Raw genomic sequence first — 27364 nt, 5'->3', positions numbered from 1 at the left:
TTTTTGTAATATACAGGATGTCTCAAAGTTGGTAAATTTCGAGTTCAGAGCGTTATAAAGAATCACTACAGAAGTCCAAATACAGAAAAAAATAAAGATTGGCGGCTTCCCATAAATGTATGAACACTGGTTTGCAGATCACACTTTGAGCTGCAATTTTTTTAAATGCAAGTTAAAAGCTTAAATAAAGCAAATTTTTCGAGAAATAGATTCACATTGTTATTTTCCACAATCTACACCATAAATAAAAATAAACACTGACATTTTTAGCCTAAATTTGAAGAAAACGATTTTATTTATTTATTTATTTATTTGGGGAATTTATTTTGTATTTTTATTTGAATCAGCGAATTGATTCTCTACAACGCTGCGAACTCGGAATTCGCCAATTTTAAGAAACCATGTATAGGAATTCTTGATACAGTTTGATGTCTTTTATTATCACTACTTTACATTATTTTATTACTACTGTACTGGTTTCACTTGACTACTCCAAGGCTTTTGATACTCTTGACCACTCTCTGTTATGTGCAAAACTTGAATTTTACGGCTTCGATAAAATTTTTCTGAATTTTTTCAGATCTTACCTAGTTAATCGGACCCAGATAGTTATGATAGGTAGTTCCTCCTCTAATCTTGGAACAATTACATCAGACGTTCCGCAAGGGTCCATTCTTGGTCCTCTCCTTTTTTCTTTATATACGACCAATTTCTTAGAAACGAGGACAAGCTCAATGAAACATGCTTATGCCGACGACTTTAACCTTTATCTACACTTATCCCAACATCAACTTCCTCAGAAGTGCTTAGAAATAATGCTGATTTAGAACTAATTTCGAAATTGTCTATGCAAATGAACTTACAACTTAATTCTGATAAATGTTCAGTTATCTGCTTTGCTAGCAACAATACTAGGGAGGTAATTAAAAACCAATTAAATATTGCAATTAATAATAAAAAAATTCCTATATCCAATTCAATTAAACACTTAGGATTCGTAATAGATGACGATTTTCGTTTTAAATTTCATGTTAATATGGTCTTAAAAAATCATATTCTGCTCTTAAATTATTATACGCGAACATGAATTTCATATTACGTAAAAAATTAACAGAAAGCTTAGTTATGTCATTTATGAAATATTGCTTAATCTTAAACTATCCCTGCTTAGATAATATCTCAAAGTACAAATTACAGAAAATTCAAAATAGTTGTTGTAGGTTCATTTTTGGTTTAAACAAATACGATCATGTTTCGTTTAAAATACTATACCTACGTTGGTTGAAAGTTGAAAATATGTATCGACACCACTTGGGTACATTTATGTTTAAACTTATGTCAACTTCGTCTCCATTCTACCTTAGAAAAAACAATAGATTTAGAAATAGCATTCATAATGTCAACATTCGTCATAATACTCAAATTTCTATGCCTCAGTTTAGTTCATCCATCTTTCAACGCTCGCAACTTATAATGGTGTTAAAGTTTTAAATTTTATTTCTTTAAACTGAGAGAACTGTCACGGAACTAATGAATGCAGCTCGTCAGGTGAAGGAGAACTTCTTCCATTAATTAAGAAATCTCTTAAATGTAGTAAAAAAGTACTATTTGTACTCATGTAATTATAATTCAGGAAAATAGTTATCAAAATTTTCCGCTTTCGTGTTAATAAATGCGTGCGGTGAATCCTTCTCAAAGCACGAAAAGTGAAAACCCAGCTCACCGTATGATACTTATGCATATAATCCCTCTGAGGTGAATGATGCGATTTCGGAGTAGATCTACCGCTTACTGGTGGACTTTGTCGTTCTAAACTTCTTCCTCTCGCTAACAGATTCATATGCTCCATACTACCAACTCTCGATTCTAATTCTTCTGCACGTGCTTCCGTATTTTGTTTCTCTTCTTGGATAAGTCGAATTTCGTTGTTGATGGCATCGAGTTGTTCTTGAAGCATCATTGCTAAAGTCTGAGCATCGGTGTGGCCTGAAGGCGACAACATATCGGCCGTACTGAATAAACTGTCGTTGTCGTCACCTTCCGCATCGCTAGACACGTCGAAAGCCTGTCGAAAGAAAATTTTTATTTTACTTTTGTTAGCTCCACATTTAGACTTGAAAAGATTTTTACGTTTGTAGAATTACTTTATACGTAAATGCAACTCCCTATTATCTTCTTTTTGTAAGTAAATTGTTTAGATTTTATCCAATAAAAATATCTAACAACTTATTTTTCGGATTTTGTGATTACGGTACATCGCACTAAAATTAGAAAAAAATTTACAGAATGTTCTGTCTAAACCCCACATTAGAAGTATAAGGTCTAATAAGGATAGTCATCTGAAAATTTGAGTCCAACTATAATCATTTAGGTCCTGTTTAATAAAAATGTTTTCAAGATGGTAGCACTTCCGGTTATACAGAAAGTTGCAATCAACTTCCTTATTTTAAATACAAAGCTATATTTTTTAATGCTTTTTTAAATTACTAGAGTTATTTTAAAGTAGTTTTCATAAACTTTCCCTATACCTAAATTTAGCCGTTTACGAAATATTTATGGTTTTTATTTTTTTTTATTTGCACCTTCCAGTTCAAAAATCGATAACTGTGCTATTTTTAAAAATTTGAAAATATTTATCAGCACATTTTAAAGAGAAAGCCTATACAGCGTGCTCAAAAACCGGCGCACCAACTCAATGGTGTGTGGTAGAGAAGTGGTTACATATAAAGGTAAAAATAGTAAAAAAATTCTTTGTATAAAAGTTATTGATAAATAACGGATTTTAGATAAATGATATGTGGCAACGTTGTCTAACAGTCATGATCGCAATAGAATTTGAGCAACAATAAAAATAAATTATTTTTGAAACAGTTTCCTAGGAAATAATTTCCAGTGTGGGCACATCTACAGATTGTGATTTTTTGGATGAATTTTAATTTTTTTAAATTAAAAAAACTGCTAAAATCTGATAGTAAATTTTAAAATAAGTATTCATCGTTTTGTTACGGAACGATTACCTGGTATGAAACATAGAAATATAAAAAAATAATGAAAACCAAAGAAGTTAACACAATAAGTTTTTAGCTCCAGATTTTTTAAAATATGACTTTAGGAATTTTTTCAACATTTTTCCCGTAATCTGCACTTGCTTCTCAATAACGTACCACTGAGTTGGTACGCCAGTTTTTGAGCAGCCTGTATCTTTTCTGTAGTGTTTCCACATTTCTAAAAAAAGCTTGACCGATTAAGATTATATTGGTTAAATTTTCAGCCAAAAATTCGCGAAAAGTTCTTAAAGTTTTATAAGAGCTAAATAATATTCTGAATTAACAGTATCATCCTTCGGAAAAAATTCAAAATAAAATTCTTGGAACTTTTGCTTAAAAAAAATTGATATCTTTAATGTAAACTCATTTTTTAACTTACAATAATTTATATACTCGTACAACATAATCACACAAGTTTAAACAATGAGAAAAATTTCATATAAAAGTGGCGGAATGTTTTCAAATACAATGAATGAAAAAATTACAAAACCGCAAGAAAATTAGAAAATTAATAAAATCCTCTAAAAATGTTAAAGATCTAGACGACCGAAAAAATTTCGAAAAAAAAACAGTTACTAATAAATTAAAAAATTGCATAAAAAGGAACATTGAAGTGAAATACTCGACATCTAGCAAAGACAGTTAAAAATATTTTTCTAAAAATAAAAATAAAAAAAATACTTGATAACAAAATAATGAGATTTTAGAAAATACTTGAACATAAATTGAAATTAATTACATCCAAAATTTTTAGAAAAAGTTCAAGTTGTCGTTGCTTGGCCGCCTTTAACCTCTTCATGAAGTTTTTATTCTATTCCAAGTCATAAAGTTATTGAAATTCACGATTTTGTTACTATTTTCACAAAAGAAGACCTTCAATATCATTTTCTGGGAAATTTAACAAAACAACGGAAAATTTGTAGGATCCTTATGGGCAATTATTGGAACGAGATGTTTAACTAAGAATTGAGACGGGAAGAAAGGCACTTTTGGCGAAAAAGTATGTTTTAATTTATGTATTTATCATTGGAAAATAAATATCGATAAGTTTTAAAAATGTGAATATAAATATTATTTGCAGGTATTCAAACGAAGGTAAGTTAATTTAATTGAGAATTATAAACGTCAAAAAATTCAACAACGAAAAAAAAATAACAATGGTTGTGAAAATTTCATGTTACCATAAGGTAAACAGGGAATAAAATAGCATTCTATCGCCTATGACAGAATAAAATATTATTGTTCCGAATAGCTCAAAAAAGTCGAAATAAATATTTTTTATAATTTAGTTCTTGTTTGCTGATGGGTTGGTAGCAGGTCAAACAATCATCAAATTGACATGTACTGTCACTTATCTTGAAAAAATATATCTTTTATCTCAATGGTAGCGATGCCAACTTAATAAATGCTCCTGAACAATGTTGGTGCTATCTAAAAACTATGAAAACAAAACAAGCTAAAAATTAAAATAATTAAAGAATTTATCAAAAACTTGTGATGTCATAAATTTTGAAATGCTAAGGTGTAGGATTTATTATTTATTAGAATAAAATAGACCTGTACGAGTTTTTTAGAAAAACGACCCACTACAAAGAAATTAATTTTGTGCCTTACATTAAACCCACTCTGTAGAAGTACCTAACATCACCCTAAAATTTAACTAAAGCCACCACAAAATTTACTTCGTCTAGGCCTAATGAGCATATATCTAAACACTTTACAAAACAAAACGCAATTATTTAAAATTGTATTTGGAAGATAATAAAAAGATTTACAAGTAGGATTAAATAGATGATGGAAGAGAGAGAACATTACAAAAATTTTTAAAGTAGGCGATACTTTCATTTCAAATTAAATTATAAAAATAAAACAGATATTTAGATTCGTGCCTAGTAACTCAGATTTAACAGAGAGAAATGAATTTGAGGGACGAAATAAGCCCTTAAAATTGTTATCACACAACACCTTGTATTTAACTCTATAGCAGCCAATTTTATAAAAAACACAAAATATTTATTGTGGTTTACGAGAAACTGAAGTTTTACGAAAGTACAGCCACACTAGACACGCGTTTATGTTGCTGCATAAATTTAAATAATAAATTGCTTGTGTATTTACATAAAAATTAGCAAAAATTATTGCTGAATGCGCTCATGTCTCCAAATCTGACCGAGCTCTCTTCGACCAATATGAAAAATAGTCTTTTGGTGAGACAGGACATGTAAGCAGCCGTTTTTCTTTTAAAATAAGTACAGAAATTAAATTTTTTTGCTACTTGCTTATTCTGTGAGATAAGAACAAACGAATTTTTTGTTGTTCCAATTATACATTAAAATAAAAAAGAAAAAGAAAAAGAAAATTATCAATTGAAACAGTTGCTGAATTTGGTGGATGCGCCGGGACAGTCATTTTGTATTTCAAATTATCGATAAATAAAACGATGAAAAATACAGAGTGTCTCAAAATTGGCGAATTCCGAGTTCAGAGCATTGTAGAAAATAATTTCAGTAGTCCAAATATAGAAAAAAAAAAGAATGGGGGCTTCCCCACAAAGATACATACACTGGGATCAAGATCATTCTTTGAATTGCGTTTTCTTCAAATGCAAGCTAAAAATTTCATTGTGTATTGCGATTTATGGTGTAGATGATTGTGGATAACAATAATGTAAAACTTTTTTTTAATTACCTTTATTTTGAAGTAAAAAAATCTTATATTTTGGTAATTTTTCGTTAAAAAAATACATTACATTATCTTTCACAATTATCTATACCATAGACAGCAATAAACGCTGAATTTTTTTGCCTGCATTTAAAGAAAACGCAATTCAAAGTGCACCTGAAGTGCAGCTTCAAACTGCGGGGAAGCCCCGAATCTTTATTTTGTTTCAACATTTGAACTAGTCAAGTGATTGTCTACAACCCTCTGAACTAGGAATTCGCCAGTTTTGAGACACGCTGTATTTATTGTCTTCTGGTGCTGGTAATCAACAACACGATATGACTTTTGCTTATACCTACTGCTTATATCTACTGGATTTTTTTTTAAACTATCAATATTTTTTATTTTGCAAAATCTCATAAAATTTACAATATATACTCTACAAACCTGTATCGACAACAAGCTCATAAAAATGCCAGGAAATGATGCAATGAAATATAGTGTTGTAGTTAAAAAACAAGTTATTGCCATTTGAAAAAAAACTTATGAAGCATGCACGCATCCCTGAATGTTTAAAACTATGACAGATAAATACCAACAACTACAGCTTTTCTAATTGTATTTCAGAATATATCAGATTAATTTCAGAAAGCATCAAATGTAGTTCAGAAAGAATAAAATGTATTTCAGAAAATAATAATCGTATATATTTTATCACCATCCTTTATCGATTATTACCGTGCAGACATTTACTTTATGTGTCGATTATTTAAATAACGCACCTGAGAAATCTTGCCCTATTTGCCGAACAAATAATACCTACTTCTGAAATACATTTGAAGCTTTCTGAAGTACAATTGACTATTCTGAAATACATTTGTAACTTTCTGAACTACAGTAATTGGGAAAGGTGTAGAGTAAATTTTACTAAGTTTGACACAAAGTCAAAAGTGCAATAAAAATAGGTGGTTTAAATGTCAATTTCTCGTAGTTCCAGACATTCAACCATTTTGAAAATAATTTTGTTTAACTCAAAAAGATCGATTTAAATTAAATAGTCCGGGGGCAAGCTACCCAAATTCAACATGGCCGTCCGGACTCGACTGCACACGATTACTGAAAACTGATTCTTATGTAGAATTTCCTGCTGAATTAGAATCTGTAGGTCGCTTTTTGATTTGGAATTGCCTTCATTATGAAAAAGACGTTTTTCTGAAAATTTTCCCAAAACTAAAGTTGTGCAAATTTTGTGATTACATCGTCTTATTTTCTTTCTGAATAAAGCTTGAAAATTTATTTTTTTGCAGTAGATTCCCCAGTATATGTAGATTCTAACGTATTAAACAAGCTTTAGATTTTACGAAAGAAAAGTAAGAAAATTACAATTTTCTTGTAACGTGGCATATTTGTGTAGTGGAATTTTCGAGATGCGAGAATTTTTTTATTTTAAAAGATAGACCCTTACATAAGCGAGATAAAATTACGTCGTATTTTTTAAATATGTGTCTATATTTCAAGAATGAACTAAATTACTCAAAAATGCCTGAAATCACGTAAGTGATTCTTCGTTCGATCACCTTTGTGAATACGTGAATTACGATACGAAGATTTATTATTAAATAATTTTCCATTGACCATCATGCGATGTTTGATTTATTAATTAGAAAAAGAAAGCAATTGCTGAGCTTCGTTGAATAGTCACAACATCTTTAAATTCGTTAGCTGCTGGTCTTAAAAGGTAAAAAAAAGCAATGACTAAAATGTGTAATTTTAACTAATTTCTAGAAATTTAGTTAATAAATAAACTCTTCTTTGATGTGAAAATTATTAATTATTTTACATGTACCGTTTTTTGACCTTTGAAATGTCAGTAAGTGAAAAAAATTGACTAAAAACTAAGAGAAGTCTAACGACACAGCGTGACATTTGACCAAGCGAGCTTAGTCCAGTGGTCCTGTAGTCACTACAAAGCGGATCTCCATCTCACGCGCATATTGCAGTAACTTTGAATTGCAATAACTTAGTGAGTATTACAGATATCGAAATGATTCTTGCACCAAAAACTTATCTCAACTATTGGCATCATTTTATCTCGCTTATGTAAGAGTCTATCTTAAAATAAAAAAATTCTTCGCATCTCAAAAATTCCACTACACAAATATGACACGTTACAAGAAAATTTTAATTTTCTTTTCTTTTGTAAAATATGAAGATTGTTTATAATAATAATAATAATAATAATTTATTCGTTCATCTTATCTGAATACACAGAAATTAAACACGTCAAGTATAGATACTAATTAGGATATTATAATATAATTAAAAATAATAAATATAAATATCAACATATCAAGTTAAACAGATAAGAAAAAAAATTACATAAATAAGGTATAAATTACGAATAGAGAGACAGCTAGATCGCGAGGAAACTAGATAAAAATTCATTTATACAATAATAACATTCATTTATAAGGTACCTTTTAACGGTTTTAAAAGCATTTAATTTAAGAGACTTTGTGTTTGGACTCGGCTTATTATAAAGATTAAGGTTTAATGTATTTCTAACAGCAGTGCTACTTTTGAAACGGGGTGGCAGAAGTAGTTGTGCTGATCGTGTATAATGATTATGAAAGTATGCATGTTTATTGAAGTTATGGGATGATTGGTGGATTTCAAGCAAAGAGAAATAATATGTTGAAGCAAGTGTCATTATGTTAAATTTTATGAACCACGTACAAGAATCATAGCGGCTAATGTTAGCTATGACCCTAATAGCTCTTTTCTGAATTTTAAAGATTTTATTACCGTGAGAGGCATTACCCCAAAAAGTCACTCCATAGGTTAAATGTGAGTGAAAAATTGAATGGTATGCAGTTAATAAGCATTCTAAACTCAAAACTTTCTTTAATTGTCTGATGACATACACTTGACCAGATAGTTTTTGGCATAGGCTTTCAATGTGAGAACTCCACTTTAGAGCTTCATCCACAACTACACCCAGAAGTTTAACATGGTGGCCAGTTATATTATTATTTTTTAAAAGAAAAGTCAATATGCTGTGTCTTATCTGAATTTACCACCAAGAAGTTTGATGCGAACGACAACGTTGCTTTGTCTGTCAAAGTTTGCCTGCTTAGTTGAAGGGGAATTTTATCTTTACCTGATACTATAAAGGTTGTGTCATCAGCGTGAAGAACACTTTTAAAAGGAAGTAAATAATTACAAAAGTCATTTAAATATATTATAAATAAAACAAAGTGCATAACTGCATAACCTCACTTATCGGAGTTTTGCACATTTTGATGATGGGAATTGTGGTTCAAGTAATTATGAGTTATAGATGGAGCTCACTGTTTACTTCAAAGTAAGTTCACGACATTTACAGATACTTTCTTTATGTTTTTGTCTTTTCTGGTGTAGAGGGTTAACCTTTCTATTTTCATATAAAATTCAAACCAAACGAAATCGATAAGCTTAATATTGTCATGTTTTTTATTAATTATTAAAAAATTTATTTAAAAAATCACAGATATTGTTTATAATTTGCAGCTGAAGCCTTTTGGGTCCACTTTTTTCGTTGTTATTTCCTGGTAGCCACTCTTGTTTCAAGCAGAATGGGTGTAAAGTTAAAAATAATCCCATAAAATTGTTAATATAACTCCATTGCACTGGCATGGGGTATTTGAAAACTTACGTTTAACAAATACGTCACAAAGTCTCAGCCATCGTCGAAAAACATAATAAGGGCTTCATAACAAGAAGCGCTTTCTGATTTTACTGTGGACGTGTGGAAGAATAGTGTGAAATATTGCGAAAAACCAACTTTTACTCTTGTTTACATTTTTGTACGTCTCTATCTGAGAGTAGTCGTCTTGTATAAAAAATATAGCCTACTAATAAAGGAAATTAAAGTGTTTTTATTTCTGGGTTGCCCCCAATTCCACTTCGCCATTGCCTGATAATCAAGACACTGATAATGAAATTGGTGTAAGTGCATCGAATACAAACGTGTTGAATAGATGAATAAAAGAGAGACAACTGCTTTTTTCAAAAAGGCCATTTCAAATTTATTTAAAAAGCACACCCCCATTGAAAAGGGTCCATTCACGATGAAGTTTGGCTTCCTGCATGACATAGGTCTCGGACACCAATCTCACTGTAAATGGTCTAAATTGGTCTTGCATCTCTAAGACATGGACTCACTGAGAGCGACTTCTGCAGTAGGCTTGAGACCTGCCTGCCTGTCTCGCAACAATCTCTGCATTATGATTCCAAATCATTTTATAAAATGCTGTCAATTACAAGCCATGATATGAGGCATGAGGCCGTCTCAGTGTATGTCTTGTGGTGTACATTGAAACTGTTTCTTAAAGAACCCATTCACCATGAGATCTGCTTCGCTACATGCGGCGCGACAGGACTCAAAGACTAATCCCAAAAGACACAAAAAAACTGACACAGTTTCATCATTTTAAGCCATTGACAGCGTTTTCGAATGTTGGTGCAAAGACTTGTCGCGAGGCAGGTTTCAGCCTTCCGCCAACGTCAGTCTCAGTGAAACCCTCTCAAAGTGATCTCAGCGAAAACCATTCACAATGAGATTGGTCTATGAGGCCTATGCCGTGCCGCATGCAGCGAGATATGTCTCATTGTTAATGAAAATAGGGCCTTTTTTGTTGTTTAAAGTCGTTTTTTAAAACTTTTGTGGCAAATTTTTCTGATGTGGCAGAGAGGGGGCATGCAATTGGAACATGACGATGACTACCCTAAAAGGCACTTCGAGGCTTTTATGGCCTTTTTAATGCAATTTTCAACTTTAAACCTGCCAGTCATACCAAGGTCAAACATAACCTCAACAGTAATCCAGCAACGGTACTTCAAATAATTTGAAAGTTTCTCCATTTGTTTTTAAGTGTTCAAGTTGGTACATTTTGCTGTACTTTACTACAATAAAGAAATATTTAAATTTTTATTATTGTTTACATTTGTCATCTGTCAAACACATCAAACAACCAAGTTCCCTAAATTTGAGCTCTTATCTAGTTTTTGTGCTCTATATAGTCTCGCGTCAAGGTATGCGCTATGACGTATCTCATATAGATCTGTCCCCAATTATAGCTGGAGGAGTGCTCCATTGGTATCCTTTGAAATTTTAATTCAGTATTGCCAACAGACAGAGTATTTCTGGATCAGCCTGTAATTTTGCATAGTGTGTTATAAAAACATTTCTGATTAAACAAACGACAAATTCTGTTCAAAATTGTGTTATCCGTCCCAACTTTAGATAGAAGGGAAGCTTATAAAAACTACTTTAAAATAACTCTAATAACCCAAAAACGCTTTAAATTTAAAATAAGGAAGTTGATAGCGACTTCCAGAATAACCGAAAGTGTCACAATCTTGAAAACATTTCAGTTTTAATTATTTTTTTAAGTTCTTATGTTTCACATTAAGTAATGGTTCCCTAACACACCGATAAATTATTATTTTTAACTTTACTACTTAATTTACTTTACTATCAATCCTTGAATGAAAAAAAAAATCAATTTAAAATTTTTGCATTCGTACAGTGTTACGAGTATAACTTAAAAGCTATTAGGAATTTGGCGATTTTCTCAACGCCAATCGACTCCCTTAACAAGAAAGAGCCACACTTGACACATTATCTCTTGATAATAATAATAAGAAAATAAAAAGACTGACCTGCTGAACATTGGCAAGAACGTGCGCCTGTTGCAACTTCTCCCATTCGTGTTCGGCCATCGACCGCGAACCGAAAGGCATTTTGTTGGGGTCTTCTTCGATAGGTGTTCGACTCTTGTTCGGCCTACGAGGCAAGGAATGCGTATCGAAGCTGGAATGACTAGCGCTACGCGAAAAACTATTCGGATCGACGGCATTAGGCGACAAAGATCGCGTCAAAGCGTCCGTTTGTTGAATGTTGTACGCGATTTCTTGCTGTAACATTTGTCTTTTAACATTATCGATTTCGAGACGTGACTTTGAAAGTTCTTTCATAATATCGGATTTTTGGTTTTCGAGTTCTTCCATCATCTTGCGCGTCTTTTCGAGTTCTTGCGTTAAACTGTTCTTTTCTTGAAGTGCATGCATTCGTTCTTTTAGGTGGTCTTGAAGGCGATCGTTCGATTCCGACAGGAGTTTGTCCACTGTCGCTGAAAGGCGGGAATTGTGGTCTTCGTTCATTTTTAGTCTTTGGTTAAGGCGCATCAGTTCAGCGTTCTTCTCTTCTAAACTTGCCTCTAAACGTTGGATACGGTCTTCGGCGGAACCGTGACGTTCTTGGGCCTATAATTTATATAAATATAACTCTTGGAACACTTTACAAAAGAATTATGGCATGTTTCAGAGTGCGACGTGAATTTTTAATAGACAATTTAAGTTAGGGTACAAGTAAATTAATCTTTTTAACAGCTTAAAAGAAATAAACAAGATTTAGCTTATTTACAGATAAATAAGTCATTGTCAATTCCATCTTTCAATGTTTACCTCCAAGCCTGATGATGTTTTTCATATAAACAAAACGTTGCAACTTGTCGTTTTATTTAAAACCTGTAAAAGAAGTTGGTCATATCGTCGTTAAATTTTACTCCAATCAATTATTCAAGGACATCAAAAACTTTAACAATTTATAATAATCATCCTACAGCCATTAATGAACTCAAATCTCCATCACAATTTAAGAGAGTGCAATGCTTACATTTATTAAAACATTTTATTTTAACAATTAACGTTTTTGAAACGGGTGTGATGTCTTTAAATTTTAATTTTAATACTGTTTATTTATTGTATGTAATTTTAGTTTGTCTTTTTCATTATACAGAAAAGATCAAAAGTAACGCACAAAAATAATCTCTTTGTTAGTTTTTTTTTCAAAAAAGTCTTCAAACGTGTAGATTTTATTTTTTTAAATCCTACATTTTGACAGCATAGTGATACTTGTGAGTTGTGACGTCATTTTTAATTTTTTTAATAGACAACCGACTTTTTTGTTCATTATTTTAGGTAGTACACAACATTATTATTTTCGTAATACGAAAAAAAAATAAATTTATTACAATTATTTTTTAAATTGTTTTTGTACAATTAGCTAAACACAAAAAACAATCACCCCTTATAAAATAAAGAAAAAGAACAAGAAAATAAAGCTTCTACTCAATAACTTTTATAACTTTTCTATTTTATTTTCTTATTTTTTTATACTTACTAAAGAGTTAAAAATTTGTACTAAAACTGTAATAAAAAATATTAAATGTTCTCTAAAAAAATTAAAAAGACGTCAGAAATGTCCTGGTGTTAAAATGTAGCATTAATAGTTATTACTATTAATAATACGTTGTTTTTGGAACATATTATTTACATTATTATTGCTATTATTATTATTATTATTATTATTATTATTATTAAGTATTGTGCAACTGCATTATACGTGGCTGATAAAAAAGGAAATAATTAAAAACAAATAGTTCGAAAATTATGTTAGCTTACTTTGTTTTCGGTCGCTTTAGCAAAAACACAAAAAATATTAAGCAAAAATTTGAAAAAAATATGTGTAAACATTATTACGCTAAAGTTCTTATATAACATTTTGTAAAAATTGAGTACAAAAACCCGGTTTTGAACTAAAAACTTATATTTCCGGAAACATATCGCTAAATAGGAGCGAATTTACAAAATTCGGGCGATTTTTTGTTAAAAATAATCAAAAACTTGCAAAATTGGTGACAAAAATGTTATGTTTTTTCAGTTTAAGCTTGTTTTCCAGACTGCCCTCATTTCTTAATAATAATAACAAAAAAATTGCCTTCTTATTATCTTTTTCTATGGATGAAACAAACGAATCAGCCTGTATTATTTTTGCATTTTTTGAGTGAATATTTTTGAGTGCATATAGATTTCCCGCAAGGTTTCAATAAAATTAAGAGTTGGTTTACAGAAAGCGAAATTAAGATTTAATTCAACATTAAACTAATTCCAAGTTAATCGCGATTAAAATTTGATTGCAATTAAAATGTTCTGTAAATCGGCCTTAAGTCGCAAATTTTCTTGAATTCTTTTTAACCAGAAACGCATTTGTAACACAAAAATTAAAAAATATGCGAAAAAATTGAATTAAAAATAACAACGTGCATTTAAGCAGCTTTGTGATAAATCTAAAAACCGCCAAATACTGTAAAAAGATATTTTTTTCGAAAGTCAAAGCAAGCTCTTAAGTTAAAAACTCACGTTTCTTAAACACATACCCAAAATTTCGTCAAAAATAAGCAAACTTTTGCAAATCAAACTATTTTCAGACGATTTGTCTCATAAAAATCAACTCATTTAAACGAAACAAGTGCCAAAATATTGAGTCAATTAATTAAATTGATAAATTTATTAATAAAATTAATTAAAAAAAGTCAACTCTAAAACGATAAAATTTGCTCTTTTGAAGAGTTGTTTTTGTACAATTGTCGGCTAGAAACACAAACATTTTCAAAAACAAAACAACAAATTATGTAATTCTTGTCTTAACACAATCTTCAAATTAAGACCCAGCTAGTTCGACAAATTTCGTCAAAAATAAGCAAGACTTGCAGATTGAGTCAATAATATTGTCAAAGTGCATCTAAACAATTACCTTTTTAATATTGTTTTCCACCCACCAAAAATCCCATGTAAGTAAGTTAATTTCTTCCGAGAGAGGAAATAATGTACTTTCATCTAATATTGGGAAGGTAGAAAAAATAGATAAAGCCGCCGAAAAAATCATATGAATGACACGGAAAAAAAGTCTCCTGATGATCGGGAGAAATTACACATTTTTCCTTCCATGCTAACATCGCAAATGTCTTATCAAGATTAAAAAAATAACCCACAGAATTTAATTGATGGTATGAAATAGTTATTTACCTAACGAGTTTGGAAATTGCTTTCCAAACAAGTTAGGCACAATATTTTTTGTAACGAATCTTTAAAAAAAATAATATTTTTTATTATCGTTTCCATCTCAACGGTAGCGGTACCAACCTATTAAATCTCCCTAGCTATTGTTGCAAAGTAAAAAACAACGCAGTGTGGGAAGCTCCATAGCTATCTAAAGGTTATGAGTACAAAAAAAGAATTTAAAATAAAGGACTCTTATGCGTGCAAAAAATAAAACATAAAATTTGTATTTGGTGTTTACTCATGTCTTATAATTTTATTATCCTTTCATTAAATTTATAATCTAAATAAACTGTAAAAGTGGAAAAGACAAACTTAATTCTAGTTACTATTCTTTACTATTCTAATATAAGAATAACAAAAAAGTACTAAAGTAAAGAAAAATTTTGATATGAACAATCAAAAAAGAATTTTTAAAACGGAAAAGCAGTTTGAAGATGTTTTAAGCAAGTGCGATGTCAATATTGATTTTGTTGGATAAATTTAGAACCAAGTACGTAATGGTGTCTTTCAAACATTGATAAAATTTAAATTGAATGTCGTTTGGTGATTTTTATTACAATTATTTATTATTCAACACAAACAGAATAGTCATACAAAAAATGTAGGTAAAATATTTAAAAAACATAAAGTAACAAAAACATAGACAGCACTTTTATTCTAACCTGAAAAACAACCCCTTAACAAAACAAACTTATTTCTATCAGTCATTCATAATCATAACATAAAATTTTTACTTTAGATATTATTGACTTTAAAAACACCTACTTTAATTTCCTCCGTCCAATAACAAGCTTTTTTACACTTACTAATACATCAATATGTTGCAAAGCATTGTTTATTTATAAAGGTCCACAAATTGGATAAAAAGCTTCGCTATGATTTTAATTTTAATTCAGTTAATAAAAATCATTTTTAAATTAAATTTAATTAAGAACAGGTTTATAGAAGCGTCATTAATTTAATTCGCAATTAAATACGTGGTTAACTAATCACGAGACCCTTAGGTCCGGATTATAGAAAGCTTCATCAAATTTTAATTCGTTGTTAAAGTTAACAACGCGAACAGACCAATCAAATTGGCTCAATTTCGTCACGTGATCCGTTAATCACACATTTAATTGCACCATTAATGACGCTTCTATAAACCGGTCCTAAAAGCCGGTTTACAGACCATTTTAATTTCAATTAAATTTTAATCGCGATTAACTTGATATTTGTCAATGCATTTTAAATGGTAACTTAATTCGAATTAGTTTAATTTTAATTTAATTTCGCTTTCTGTAAACGGGTCCTAAACTCATTAAATTTTAATTCAGCTAATTAACGAGTATTAAATATTTTTTAAATTTTTTTGTGTATTTATTGTAGCATTTACTCTATTTTTATAATTTATCAAATTATAAACTATTTTACACCAAAAATGTCTAAAAATATTAATTATTTTTAAATTTTGAATTTTTAAAATTAATATTACTGTAGAAAAATTGATGTTTTCTTAAATCAACTGAATTAGAGTTCAATAAGGTGTAAAGAGACAAAACTGTAATATACATTACTTCAAGAATGATACTTTTAAGCATTTATTTATTTTATACAAATTAAATATTGCCTTTATTTTTTCATAGACTTTAATTTTACTAAATCGTAATAAAATAATACTTAAAACCTAAAATAAAATGAATTCACGTCTAACACACTGAAACAACCATAGTTGACGTTAATCATGCTCTACGAAAACATTTATCTAAAAAATTGTTGTTAAACACCAAGTTTATTGTTTCTTGTATAAAGTCATGCAATGAGAGCATTCAGCTTAAATTGCTCAAAAGTAAATGACCAATAGGGCTCAAGGCTCACTTGCTACAACTCTCTAGAAGAATTGTCATCTATTACATAGAAAGCACTATTTTGGTAACACTGATAAAACTGCTCATACTTTCTTTGTTGTGCGATTTCAATTCGTTCATTTCGTAAGTGCACAATAAAAAAAGAGTCGAAAAACGGTGCTATATAATATTAAAACACATTAACAATAAATAACAATAGAAGTGAGCTGAGAGCTTCCGTACCTGAGGTCTCACCTGAGTCAGCGCTTCCATGCGCTGCTTCAGCTGTTCCTCCATTTCAGGCAACTTTGAAAACTGAGCGAGTTTTTGTTCGGCCAATTCCAACTTCTCTTGAATCGCTGCGATCTTCTCCTCTTGCAACTGCACATAAGATTATTATTAGAAACTGTATCTGTTGTGGAAGGTCAATGTCTAATTATACATTCTTCGTTTACAGACAGATAATAATTAATCAAATGGAAAGTTTATGTACACTCAACTGTTGCATCGTACACTTGAAAATTCTTTAAGAACATTCTCGGTTACATTTAGCGAGTTTTATAGTCACACTTTGATTATAATTGTTATAATAAAATTGTAATAAATGGTTATCGCATAATATTTTTAAAAAGGAAAAAACCATATGGTAAAGACCGAATTGGTAAAATGTAACGAAACTAAAACCGCTATTTTGTCGATTACAAATGGAATCAAACTAAGTCTTACATTTTTTTTTTGAAAAACGTAGATGAAAAATTTTCTTTTATATCTTATCGAAAAGAGGAAGGTATCAATCAGGTATAATTAAAAACTGAGATTAGACTTGAACATCTCTCAAGCGTAAGATACCCTCCGATCAACCGTGAGCGAAGTCTATATGTTGTTTGTGCAAAATATCCCTAAAAAATATCACTAGACTTAAAAAAACAAATAAATACAAATTCTAAAGCTAGCAAAAATTTTATTAGGAATTTGTTGCCTAAAAAGCATTTAAGCCACGTTATATCAGAAGGACACTACTAAAATCATAAAATTCTAATTAATTAATATTTATGATTTTATTAATAAATATTGTTTTTCAATTAATTAGTAGGACTTCATTTTAGAAAGAATTGTAGAACAATTCTGAAAAAATAATCCATGATAGAAATATTATTGATGTAAATGAAAGATATTAATAAACTGCTCGAAAAAGTGTCTAAGTTCACAATTTTATTGTATTATATTATTTGGTGGGTAATTTAAGCAATGCTAATAATTAAACTAAAGATTTAAAAAATTACCAATTTTGCGGATGTGTTTTTAAAGCAGTTTGCTGTTCATTGTTCTTAAATGTAAACAAACTAAAAATAAAGATTGTTATAATGAAAAATCTGAATGTAAAAACGAATTAAAAACTTAACAGGACAACAAAGTTACATAAAAAGATAAAGCAGAAATTTATGAATTTGCCAAAAAATAAATATTTTTGATTCTGATCTGAGAAGAGGTAAATAGTGTTCGGCATTTTCGATTTACAGAGTGAATTTAAACTGAAACATAAAATTCATATTCTTGTTATTATAACTTTTCAAAATAAACACAAAACAATCCCCCCTAATAAAATAAGACAAGCTCGAAAAAAATAAGTTTTTTATGTGTTTTTACACTTTTTACATTTTTGTCGTCTTATTATGATTGTTTTTAATTTTTTTATACTTATCATAAAGATAAAAAAATATACTATTAAAAACCATAAACAAAAATATAGTTGCCATTATTCAGAAACCAGTGACGTTACAAAATTCATTATCGAAGATTTTTTTAAAAATAATTCACAAATTTTTAATGCGTTATTTTAAACTCACCCTATATGATATGCACAGTAAACAGTCGATTAATAGAGAGACGAATCTACAATCTACAGGCTGACTCAAAAGTGTAGAACAAACCCTCTAACCGTTCAGTTAAGTACAAAAATGAAGTTAGATTTTTTCAAGCAAAGTAATTTTTAAATTTTAATAAATATTTTTAAACCTGCTTTCATTTAGCAAAGCTATCGATTGTTGCTATTTGTTTTCTATGATGTCGAATTTAAATTATTGTCGAATCTGCAAGTTTTAAACTAACTAAAGTCAAAAAAATTAGATCTAAAATACTAAAAATTAAACTTAGAAGATAGTAAAAAAATCTAAATTTTTTTTGCCATAGAGACTTTTAATTCAGTTTGAATTATCCTTTATATTATTTTACTGTATTTTTCATGTATTTTACGTCTAGTTAATTATCACTAGTAGTGACATAATTTAGGAGCAATAAGCTTTTTGCAAAAAAAAACGTAAAAAATGTCACAACTCAAAAAAATCGGTACAAATCAATGAAATGCACGATATTTTATTTAAACGTCACAATATTTAGTAAAAATAATAAACAACAAACTTAAGACAAAAAAGTTATTATTATACCTTCAAATTAACATTTTGTGATTTGTAAAATTAATTAAATAAAATAAAGGTAAAACATTTGCGGTTATACAGGGTGAGTCAACAGTAGTCCATTTTTGACATCTAAGATGCAACCAAAAATACTAATTGCACTTACCACTTGGATACTTCAGAATCAGTATTCTTGGTTGCATATGTATTAAAAACAGAAATAGCCCGCTAATGACTCATCCTGTACCTGTATTGCTATTTTATCTACTCATATAATTTTATCAACCTTATTTAAAAAAATAATTAGATAAAATGTGACGTTGGCGTTTTTATAGTTTTGAGACAGCTAATAGTTATTTGAATTTTATCGTCGTGTACAATACAAAATTTTATTCCATCCTCCACTATTTCGATTAAATTACTGAGTTATTTTGTTTTACAATTATAAACGTCAAAAAATTCAACAATGAAAAAAAAAACGTTAAGAAAAACAGAAACAACAATGAATGTAAACCGTATTTCTCAAGACGATAAAATTTCATTTTACCATGCAGTAATCAGTAGATAAAATACGACTTTATTCTTTACGATTGAATAAATTAATGTATTTTCAGGTATCAGGTCGATTAGTAATACGAGGAGAAGTTCAAAACTAATATTAGTTATATTTTGGGTTCCATCTGCTTGCTGTTATCAAACCTTATTTAAAATTTTTTGTAATGTTTTTGGAAATATGTTGAAAATCCTTCTTTCTAACTCAAAAAAAGTAAGTTGGAGAAAATAGAAATAAAATTTTAAATCTCTGTAATCTTTGGTTTAAAGCCTAATTAATTTAAATAATACTGAACGTTTATTATTTTTACTGTGCAAATTAAAACTATGAATATACAATTTTTTTACTCGGTACTTTATACTGAACAAATTTTAACGGTTTACTTTATCATTTAAATTTTTTAATGTGCCAATCACTTCTACTTTTTTGTAGCTAACAGTTATAGTTATAGTTATAGTTTTATCATTTTACATTTTTAATTTCATTAACATGGAAAAAACTAAAAAAAATTTAATATTACTTTTTGAGAAATACTAAAAAATATTTTTAGTAAAATCGCCTGTAGATTTAAGCACTACAATATTGTATTATCTATCTAAATAATGAGAAAAATGTTTTTATGTTTTTTAGCAGTCTACTAATGACAAATGGAACAAAAAAATTGTAAAAACAATAATTATACAATGATTGCATACTAATTTTTACTATAATTTCGCGAGAAAAATAAGTGGAAATTAAAAGTTACTGCGATAAATGTTACCTTTTATTTTATTGCAATTTACTGTTTTTTAACACCAGTAATATTTCTCAAGTGTTCGATTTAATAAATTGTTATTTTTTAACCATAAATTATAATTATTATAACAATTGCAATAAAATTATAATTACAAAACTCGAGAATGTGTTAAAGAATTTTCCATTGCCTCACTCGTTTTGACAAACATTCTGGTTGTTGAACAAAATTAGTCGTTTCATTACGTAAAAAACTATTTTAGTTTAAAACTTGCTAACGATTTATCGCTGATGGCAATGTTTGCGTTCAGAAAGAATTATGCACAATAAATACCTTCAATTGCGCTTCTTTGTGCTGCAGCTCCTGTTCCAACTTTTCGTTCAAATCATGCAGCGATGTTGACTCCCTCTGAGCGTTGAGATAACGTTTCTCCAACGTTGCAATGCGTTCTTCTTGGTCTTCTTTTTGCGCGACGTTTTCCCTCAAATCCCTTTGCAGTTTCGCATTGGCATCTTGTGCTTTCAAAAGTTCTTTTTGTGCTTTCGACAAGTTTTCTTCGAGTTCTCCGACACGATTTTGCATCTCCGCCACACGTCGCTGCCAGTTACTAATTTCTCCAGTCTGTTTGATACGAAATGTTATTTTAATTTTGGATTTTTTGTAAGTAAAAAGTTGAGTTTTTTTTTGTTAAGATATTTTAGACTCACTTGCTGTTCCAATGCTTGTTGAAGGTCGGCTATCCTTGCAGCGCTGTCCGTCTCAGGTTCCACCCCTCCGTTTACGAGTCGCGGCTTCGATGCGGCCTAAAGTTTCACAACAACATGCCACATCACAACATCTATTATTAAGCATGCAATTAATTTCAAGAGTTTTCATTTTAAAAGAGTAACTTAATTAAAACGTGACAATGATTTAATCACGCTTTAAAATAGTATATAAGACTTAAAGCAATGTCAAGACGTCTTAAACACGATCTTTCATAGAAGGGTAAGCCATCAAAAAGGCGTTAATTTATACGAATAGTTTCACGAAACAGTAAAAGTTTGTTGGCATAAAAACTAAAACACCCAACCTTTAAAATTATGGTTATTACAAGGTAAGACTTTTAAGTTATTTTGTAAGAAAAACAACAGTAGGCTTTAAAATAATACCAAAATTATCATTATTTCGACCAAGCTGCCAAAAGTCGCGAATAAGCTCTTAAGAACAGCTAGATAGAAGTATACAAAATACTATTTTCGATAAAAAAAATCACAGAATCTTTCATTTTGTAAACAAAGACTGAAATCAAAAATGTTAAATGGCAACGCCGTAAAAGTTACGTTTAGAAAAATATTATGGTAGCGCTCAGCTCCATTTGCGTGTGCGTCATCTGACATTTCTGTCACTACGTTTACATAGCAGGGCCATAGCGGTCAAAAACTGTCAAATATTTTTTGAGGTTACGAAGTGTTTACATTATGAGTTGTTACAAAAAATACAGATTCACAAAACAAGAACTAATAAACGCAGAATCAAAAACCTAACGAAACGCAAATCACAAAACACAATAAACGAACAGAAAATACTTGCGATTAACACCGATAACACTTTCGACAACCATGCGATGACGTCTATAATTTACTGTCAATGTCAGTTTGACAAATTCGTGACACTTGACGGTGTTGTCGAAGTGCACATGTAAATTAATGTTCAAGGATACCACCCTTAAATAGCCCTTAGCTGTTTAAATTTGCATTGTTTTTGATAATTTTTTTTATAGCTTTGTGTTGGTAATGAAAAAATGAAATTGATGACGCACACGCAAATCGAGCTGACCGCCACTATATAACTAAAGATATTACCATGATAACATCACTAAATGTTGCTGCACTTGAACTGGTGGATTTAACACATTTCATAAAACCAAAGAAAATGATTTCCTACAATTCTTTAAAAAATATATATAATAAATCAAGTAAACATGAAGATAAATCATTAAAAACAAAGGTAGTAGGTCTGCTTTTCCCACAACTCCACATTAAAGTAAGCATTTCTTTCAACTTTCACGAGCTGACTGCATCTTAAATAAAAAGCAATATTTTTTTATTTTTACTGGTCAGTAGCCACTAGTATCCACTCTCAAGAGTTTGTCCGCGACTTTTGACACACCCGGTATATTAAATATGAGTTAACTGCAAAATAAAAAAATAAGTAGTATTTTTCGTGTACTTAACAAAAAAATTGATATCAATGTTCAACCCAAAATGATTAAGAAAAGAGGAACTTTTCTTGTTAATAACAATTTTCTTGTTAGGAACACTTTGTTTTATTCGCTTAATTTATTAACATAAATGTTAAGTGTGCAATTGAAATTATTATAATTTTCTAAAAATGACAACTTACAAATGGCAAAACTCGTTTTTTTTTAATACAACACCTTATATTTTATTGCATCATTACATGGCACTTTTATGAGCTTTTTGTCGATATAAGGTTTGTGAAGTCTAATTTGTAAGATTTTTGCGAAATAAATTGATGATTTCATGTTAATCAAAATTTAAGTTAAATTTAAAATCATAATTTTCGTGAAGTGTTTTATACGAAAAAAGTGCGTGAGTTTTCTAGTTCGTGAAAACTTGATTCACTTACTAAACCATCACTTTTCTGTACTTGTTAAACAATCTATTAGTTTCGAAAAAAAAAATCGAAAAAAGTGTTTTTTTCAATTTTGTTGTGAAAAATACTGTTTCTAGACATCCCTGTGAAGAAAAGAAACATGCATTTTCACTTTTTTTGCGTTTTACTCATTGTTGTTAAGCATAACTACATGATCTTAGTTAATTGCCACTATCGAATGTTAAATTAGTAAAGTAATTGAAATTACTCTTCAAATTTGAAAGTTTCCTAATTGTGTTTTCAGGACGTAATTTCTCCTTAATTCAAATTTTTTACCAGAAATATTCGTTATTATTTTTCTACGATTCTTTATAGTAAACTAATGCACAACATTACTCATTATTTCTTATGTTAGTCTAAAATAAGCGATGCTCAATTGGTGTTTTGTGAACAAATACGTAAAAAATTTTACTATGCTCAAAAAAAGTAATTTAGTAAAAAAATAAAAAAAATCAAGTAAACGTAATTTTGATGCTAGCCAAAAAATTTTGTTCAAAATATCAAACAAGCATCGTTTTAGAGAAACACTAGAAATCAAAAAATTTAGATTCATAAATATACAGAATGTCCCAAAAGTGGCGCGTCAACTAATAACCTTGCAATTTAGAAGGTCATAGAGGATCCATAAAAAATAAAGAAGAAAATTATTTCGCTTTATGTGGTGAGTTATTTAAGTTCGAAGTTGGTGTAATTTGGCATCACTGTTGAAATTTAGGGTTCTAAATAATTTTTATCTGCATCTCAAAAACATGGCAACGTAATAAAATTGTAAGAGCCATTAGACCATAAAATTATTACAACAATGTGTCCTCCGTACAAAATCACGTTCCTGTAGAATCTGCACCCTAGTATAATGATAAGTGTGATATTTATCGGTTTTTAAAATCCGATGAACTAAACTCTTGAAGAGTCTTAGAGTCGGTTTACAGAAAGCTTAGTTAAAATTTAATTCGTTGTTAAAAGTTAACAACGCGGATGGACCAATCATATTTGTTCAATTTGATCATGTGATCAGTTAATCACGCATTTAAATGCAGATTAATTTAAGCTTTGTTAAAATTTTATTCGTTAACAACGCGAATAAAACAATCACATTTGTTCAATTGAGTCACGTGATCAGTAAATCATGTACTTAATTCTGTAAATCGGTCCTAAGAGTTCTAATCAATCACGAGTACTTCGGCCAGGATTATGATCAACAGAATCAAGAATCGCTTCTTCATTTTATGGTGTTCTGGATGTATATCCAGAAACAAATATTTTGTCTAGTTGCCTTCTCTGTTGGTATATCTCTGCAAAAAGTTTTGAAGCCATTCTAAAATCACCTCTACATTGTCCTAGAATCAAGTACTTTCGCAGTATTCTTTGCAAGTAAACATATTTTATGTTTTAAATGTCAGCAGTAAATGACGGTTCAAATAATAAAATAAAATATTGAAGTTTTGAACATTATTTTGTGAATAGATAATACTAAGTTACAAAAAAAGTTGCACTGTTACACTACAATGTTGCCGTCAGGTTTTCAGAGATAATTTTCAAAATTTCCAACAGAGATACTTTATTTATTACTCAATACAAATTGTTATTGTTGTGTACAAAAAGTAAACTTGTTAATTACTAAATGATTAACATAGATTTTACAATAAAATGTAATTATATTTGATGATTTTTACTTCTAAAAGTAACACATTCAAAGACCCATAGTACAAGAAATGAAATGAGCTCGATTCATTTTTCTAAGCATTTTTCTGTGGCTTATGCTTGACTACTCTACCTAATGTCGTTGGTGCGCCACTTTTGAGATACCCTGTATTTAAAATATTCAATTTTGTTGAAATTGTATTTTTAATAAATATATTTTAGTTATAAAAAAGAGTAGAATAATCTAAAAAATCATATGCATAGAGAAAAAAAATATTTAATTTAAATAATTAAATAATTACTACTTTTTGAAATACAGTAAAAAAAAGTTTTAAAAAAGTGGCCCCATATGCATAAAAAAGTTAAGTACTTAAAAAAACACTACGACTCCACTGCTGGCAACGATATCCATAAAATAAACCATAGGCTTTAAAAATTTATGTATTTATTTATTTATTTTCAAACTCCATCCAAGAAAATTTTATGTTCTTCTTTGGGTTTCACAGATGCTTAAAAGTGCACAACGCTATTTAACTCGTCCTAAGTTATTTTTTTTTTCAATTTCTTAACATCTTGGCATATTTCCGGTACAGGTAATAACTCCACTAAAATAAATTTTATCACCGATCGCTTAGTACCGTTGAAAAGCAAGCTTAAATTTATATTTTACTAAAACAATTGTTGTCCTGTGATTACATTGTAAATTACGGATTTCTCGATCCAATCCATTTCGGGAAATGTCTTACGTACAGTCACGATCAAAAAGAATGTCATCCTTAGAACCGCAGACACAAATCCTTTTGATATGTTACGGTTGATGTTAAATTGAGCTAACTAGAAACTTTCTAAACTAAATAGATAGTTTGTAGAATAGTTGTAAATAGTTTGCTATCTGGCTCCTTAATACAAGTGTTATTCTTTTTAATTGTTACTGTACGCAGAATAAAAAATTTCACAGACTAAAGGAAAATTATGTCAAAAATTTTGAAAAAATAATGTGTTGTAAGAAGAGTAACAAATTGTAAGTGAGCGCTATTTCTTCCTACAGCGCCTTAACTCCTTTATTCCTTAATGTTAACGTTTGATCGCCGTTTCATTTAGGTATGGAACAATTATTAAATTGGCGATTAACGTTTCTACTTTTTTCCAAAGAAATAAACTTACTATATTCGAATTTAAATTAATTTATAACAATTTGGTATCAAAACCACCAAACGCACAAACTGTTTTGGTACATAAAAGAGAGTTATTTTGTGTCGCGTTTCGTCTTTTAGTACTTACTCCTCCGTAATTTCACAACAAGTTTTTTTTTAATTTTTCGACAGTTTTACAGTCAAATTATAAATAAACAATTTCTAATAAGATTTCGTTGATTACAGACTCCGGGTAATTTCGGACCAATCAAAAAAATAATCGAAAATTTAAAAACTAGAGCTTCATATCCCGATAACAACTCATCCCAGAGCTTTATTTTTCGAATAGTTTTGCGAAATAAAATTTGATAATTTAATTTTTTGTAAGCAGTTCAATTCGGAAGTAAAATTAACGTTGGGGGCGCCACTGAGGTAGGTCGAAAACAGTAACCATAAATGGCGGGAAAATGTTTATTTGGATATATTGAGCGTTGTACGAATTTTGGGGCTTCACAATTATTGCATTGCCTATGCGGAATGATTACTGTATCGTTGATGCAATAAACTTATGTTAACAAATGAGAGATGACGAGAAAAACACGAATAACGAATGACTGTTTGGTTCACTTTCTTTATTGGAAAATTATTACAAAGACATTGAAAAGCCTACCTTTTGGCATAATTTACGTTTAAATGTATCAGCAGTTGTTAATCATTATTGTAGTTTTGTAGATTTACCGCAGCATTTCATGATTTTTTCAGTGGAAAATTCTAACCTAAAATTCACACACTTCACTAATTTATTGGTTTCTTGAGCCAAACTTTGTGTTCGCTGTGATCCATTACTTATAATCTTTAATTAGACAACTGTTTGATAACACTTTGTAATCAAAATTTAAATATTTTTCACTTTTTATCCACTTTCAAGTTCCAACAATAAACACTTTATACCACGGAAAACTACAGAACCAAAGTCAACGCTAGTATTTACCACCACGTACTTTTAAAGTGATTCTTTCTATTGTAAGTAATTAACACTATACACGCAAAATTGTTGAACAATTCATTAAATATCAGTTAATTGTGGAATTACGAAAATTTCATTACTGTTTTCGACATAGTTCAAAAGTCATCACCAGAGGGCGTCTAGTTAATTTTATTTGCAATTCGTCGGCTAAAACTCTATTTTACGAACTTATAAATAACTAAAGTTGTAGTGTAAAATTTAAAAAAAATCCCTAAAAATCTACTGCATTCACAATTTTTTAATGCAGACTAATACAAGAGTGTTTGACGTTTCATATTATCTATAATCTTGATATTAGTTTGAGAGTGATCTCCAATAGAAAAAAATCATAAATATGACTTCTCTATACTTTAAAAGTATGTTTCCCAATAACAAAAAAAATACGAAAACACGTCAATGTTTTTTTACACTCTAACAATAATTTATTGAATAAAGTAAGCTCGAAACCGTTTATTAGTAAGATATTTCGAGTTTATCATTTAAAAAAATGACTTGATAATTAATCGTAAAACCCAAGAAACAATTTAGAATTTTCAATTAATGATTTCAATATTATCATGAGTAAGTTGTCTAAGACTTAGCTAAGATTCACTCGTTTTTAATTTATCTTAATTTTAAATAAAACAATTCTACCTTTTTATGAAAAATCAAATCCGTTTAATATAGCCAACAATGTGAATGCGCATTTCCCTTTCGAGTGAATTACCCTTCGGCTTACCTCTCCT

At 29.6% G+C, this 27364-nt stretch overlaps 1 protein-coding gene across 18 annotated transcripts in view; it reads right to left on the bottom strand.

Annotated features, from left to right (window-relative positions):
- Liprin-alpha overlaps positions 1-27364 on the bottom strand; it is a 174024-nt gene that overhangs the window by 30911 nt on the left and 115749 nt on the right. For 13 of the 18 annotated variants that reach the window (XM_015981774.2, XM_015981782.2, XM_015981780.2 and 10 more), the window contains 5 exons: positions 20888-20983; positions 20514-20801; positions 16724-16861; positions 11412-12014; positions 1724-2065 (listed from right to left, as the gene is read on the bottom strand). In XM_015981774.2, coding sequence (XP_015837260.1) covers positions 1724-2065; positions 11412-12014; positions 16724-16861; positions 20514-20801; positions 20888-20983 — 1467 coding nt within the window. The remainder of the gene's footprint in view (positions 1-1723; positions 2066-11411; positions 12015-16723; positions 16862-20513; positions 20802-20887; positions 20984-27364) is intronic. The other 5 variants (XM_015981800.2, XM_015981820.2, XM_015981781.2 and 2 more) reach the window with 3 other exon arrangements.

Source organism: Tribolium castaneum, chromosome 4 (assembly GCF_031307605.1).
Source record: "Tribolium castaneum strain GA2 chromosome 4, icTriCast1.1, whole genome shotgun sequence".
Taxonomy (NCBI): Eukaryota; Metazoa; Arthropoda; class Insecta; order Coleoptera; family Tenebrionidae; genus Tribolium; species Tribolium castaneum.
The sequence above is the reverse complement of the archived record's forward strand: the minus strand, read 5'-3'. Positions and strand labels throughout refer to the sequence as shown.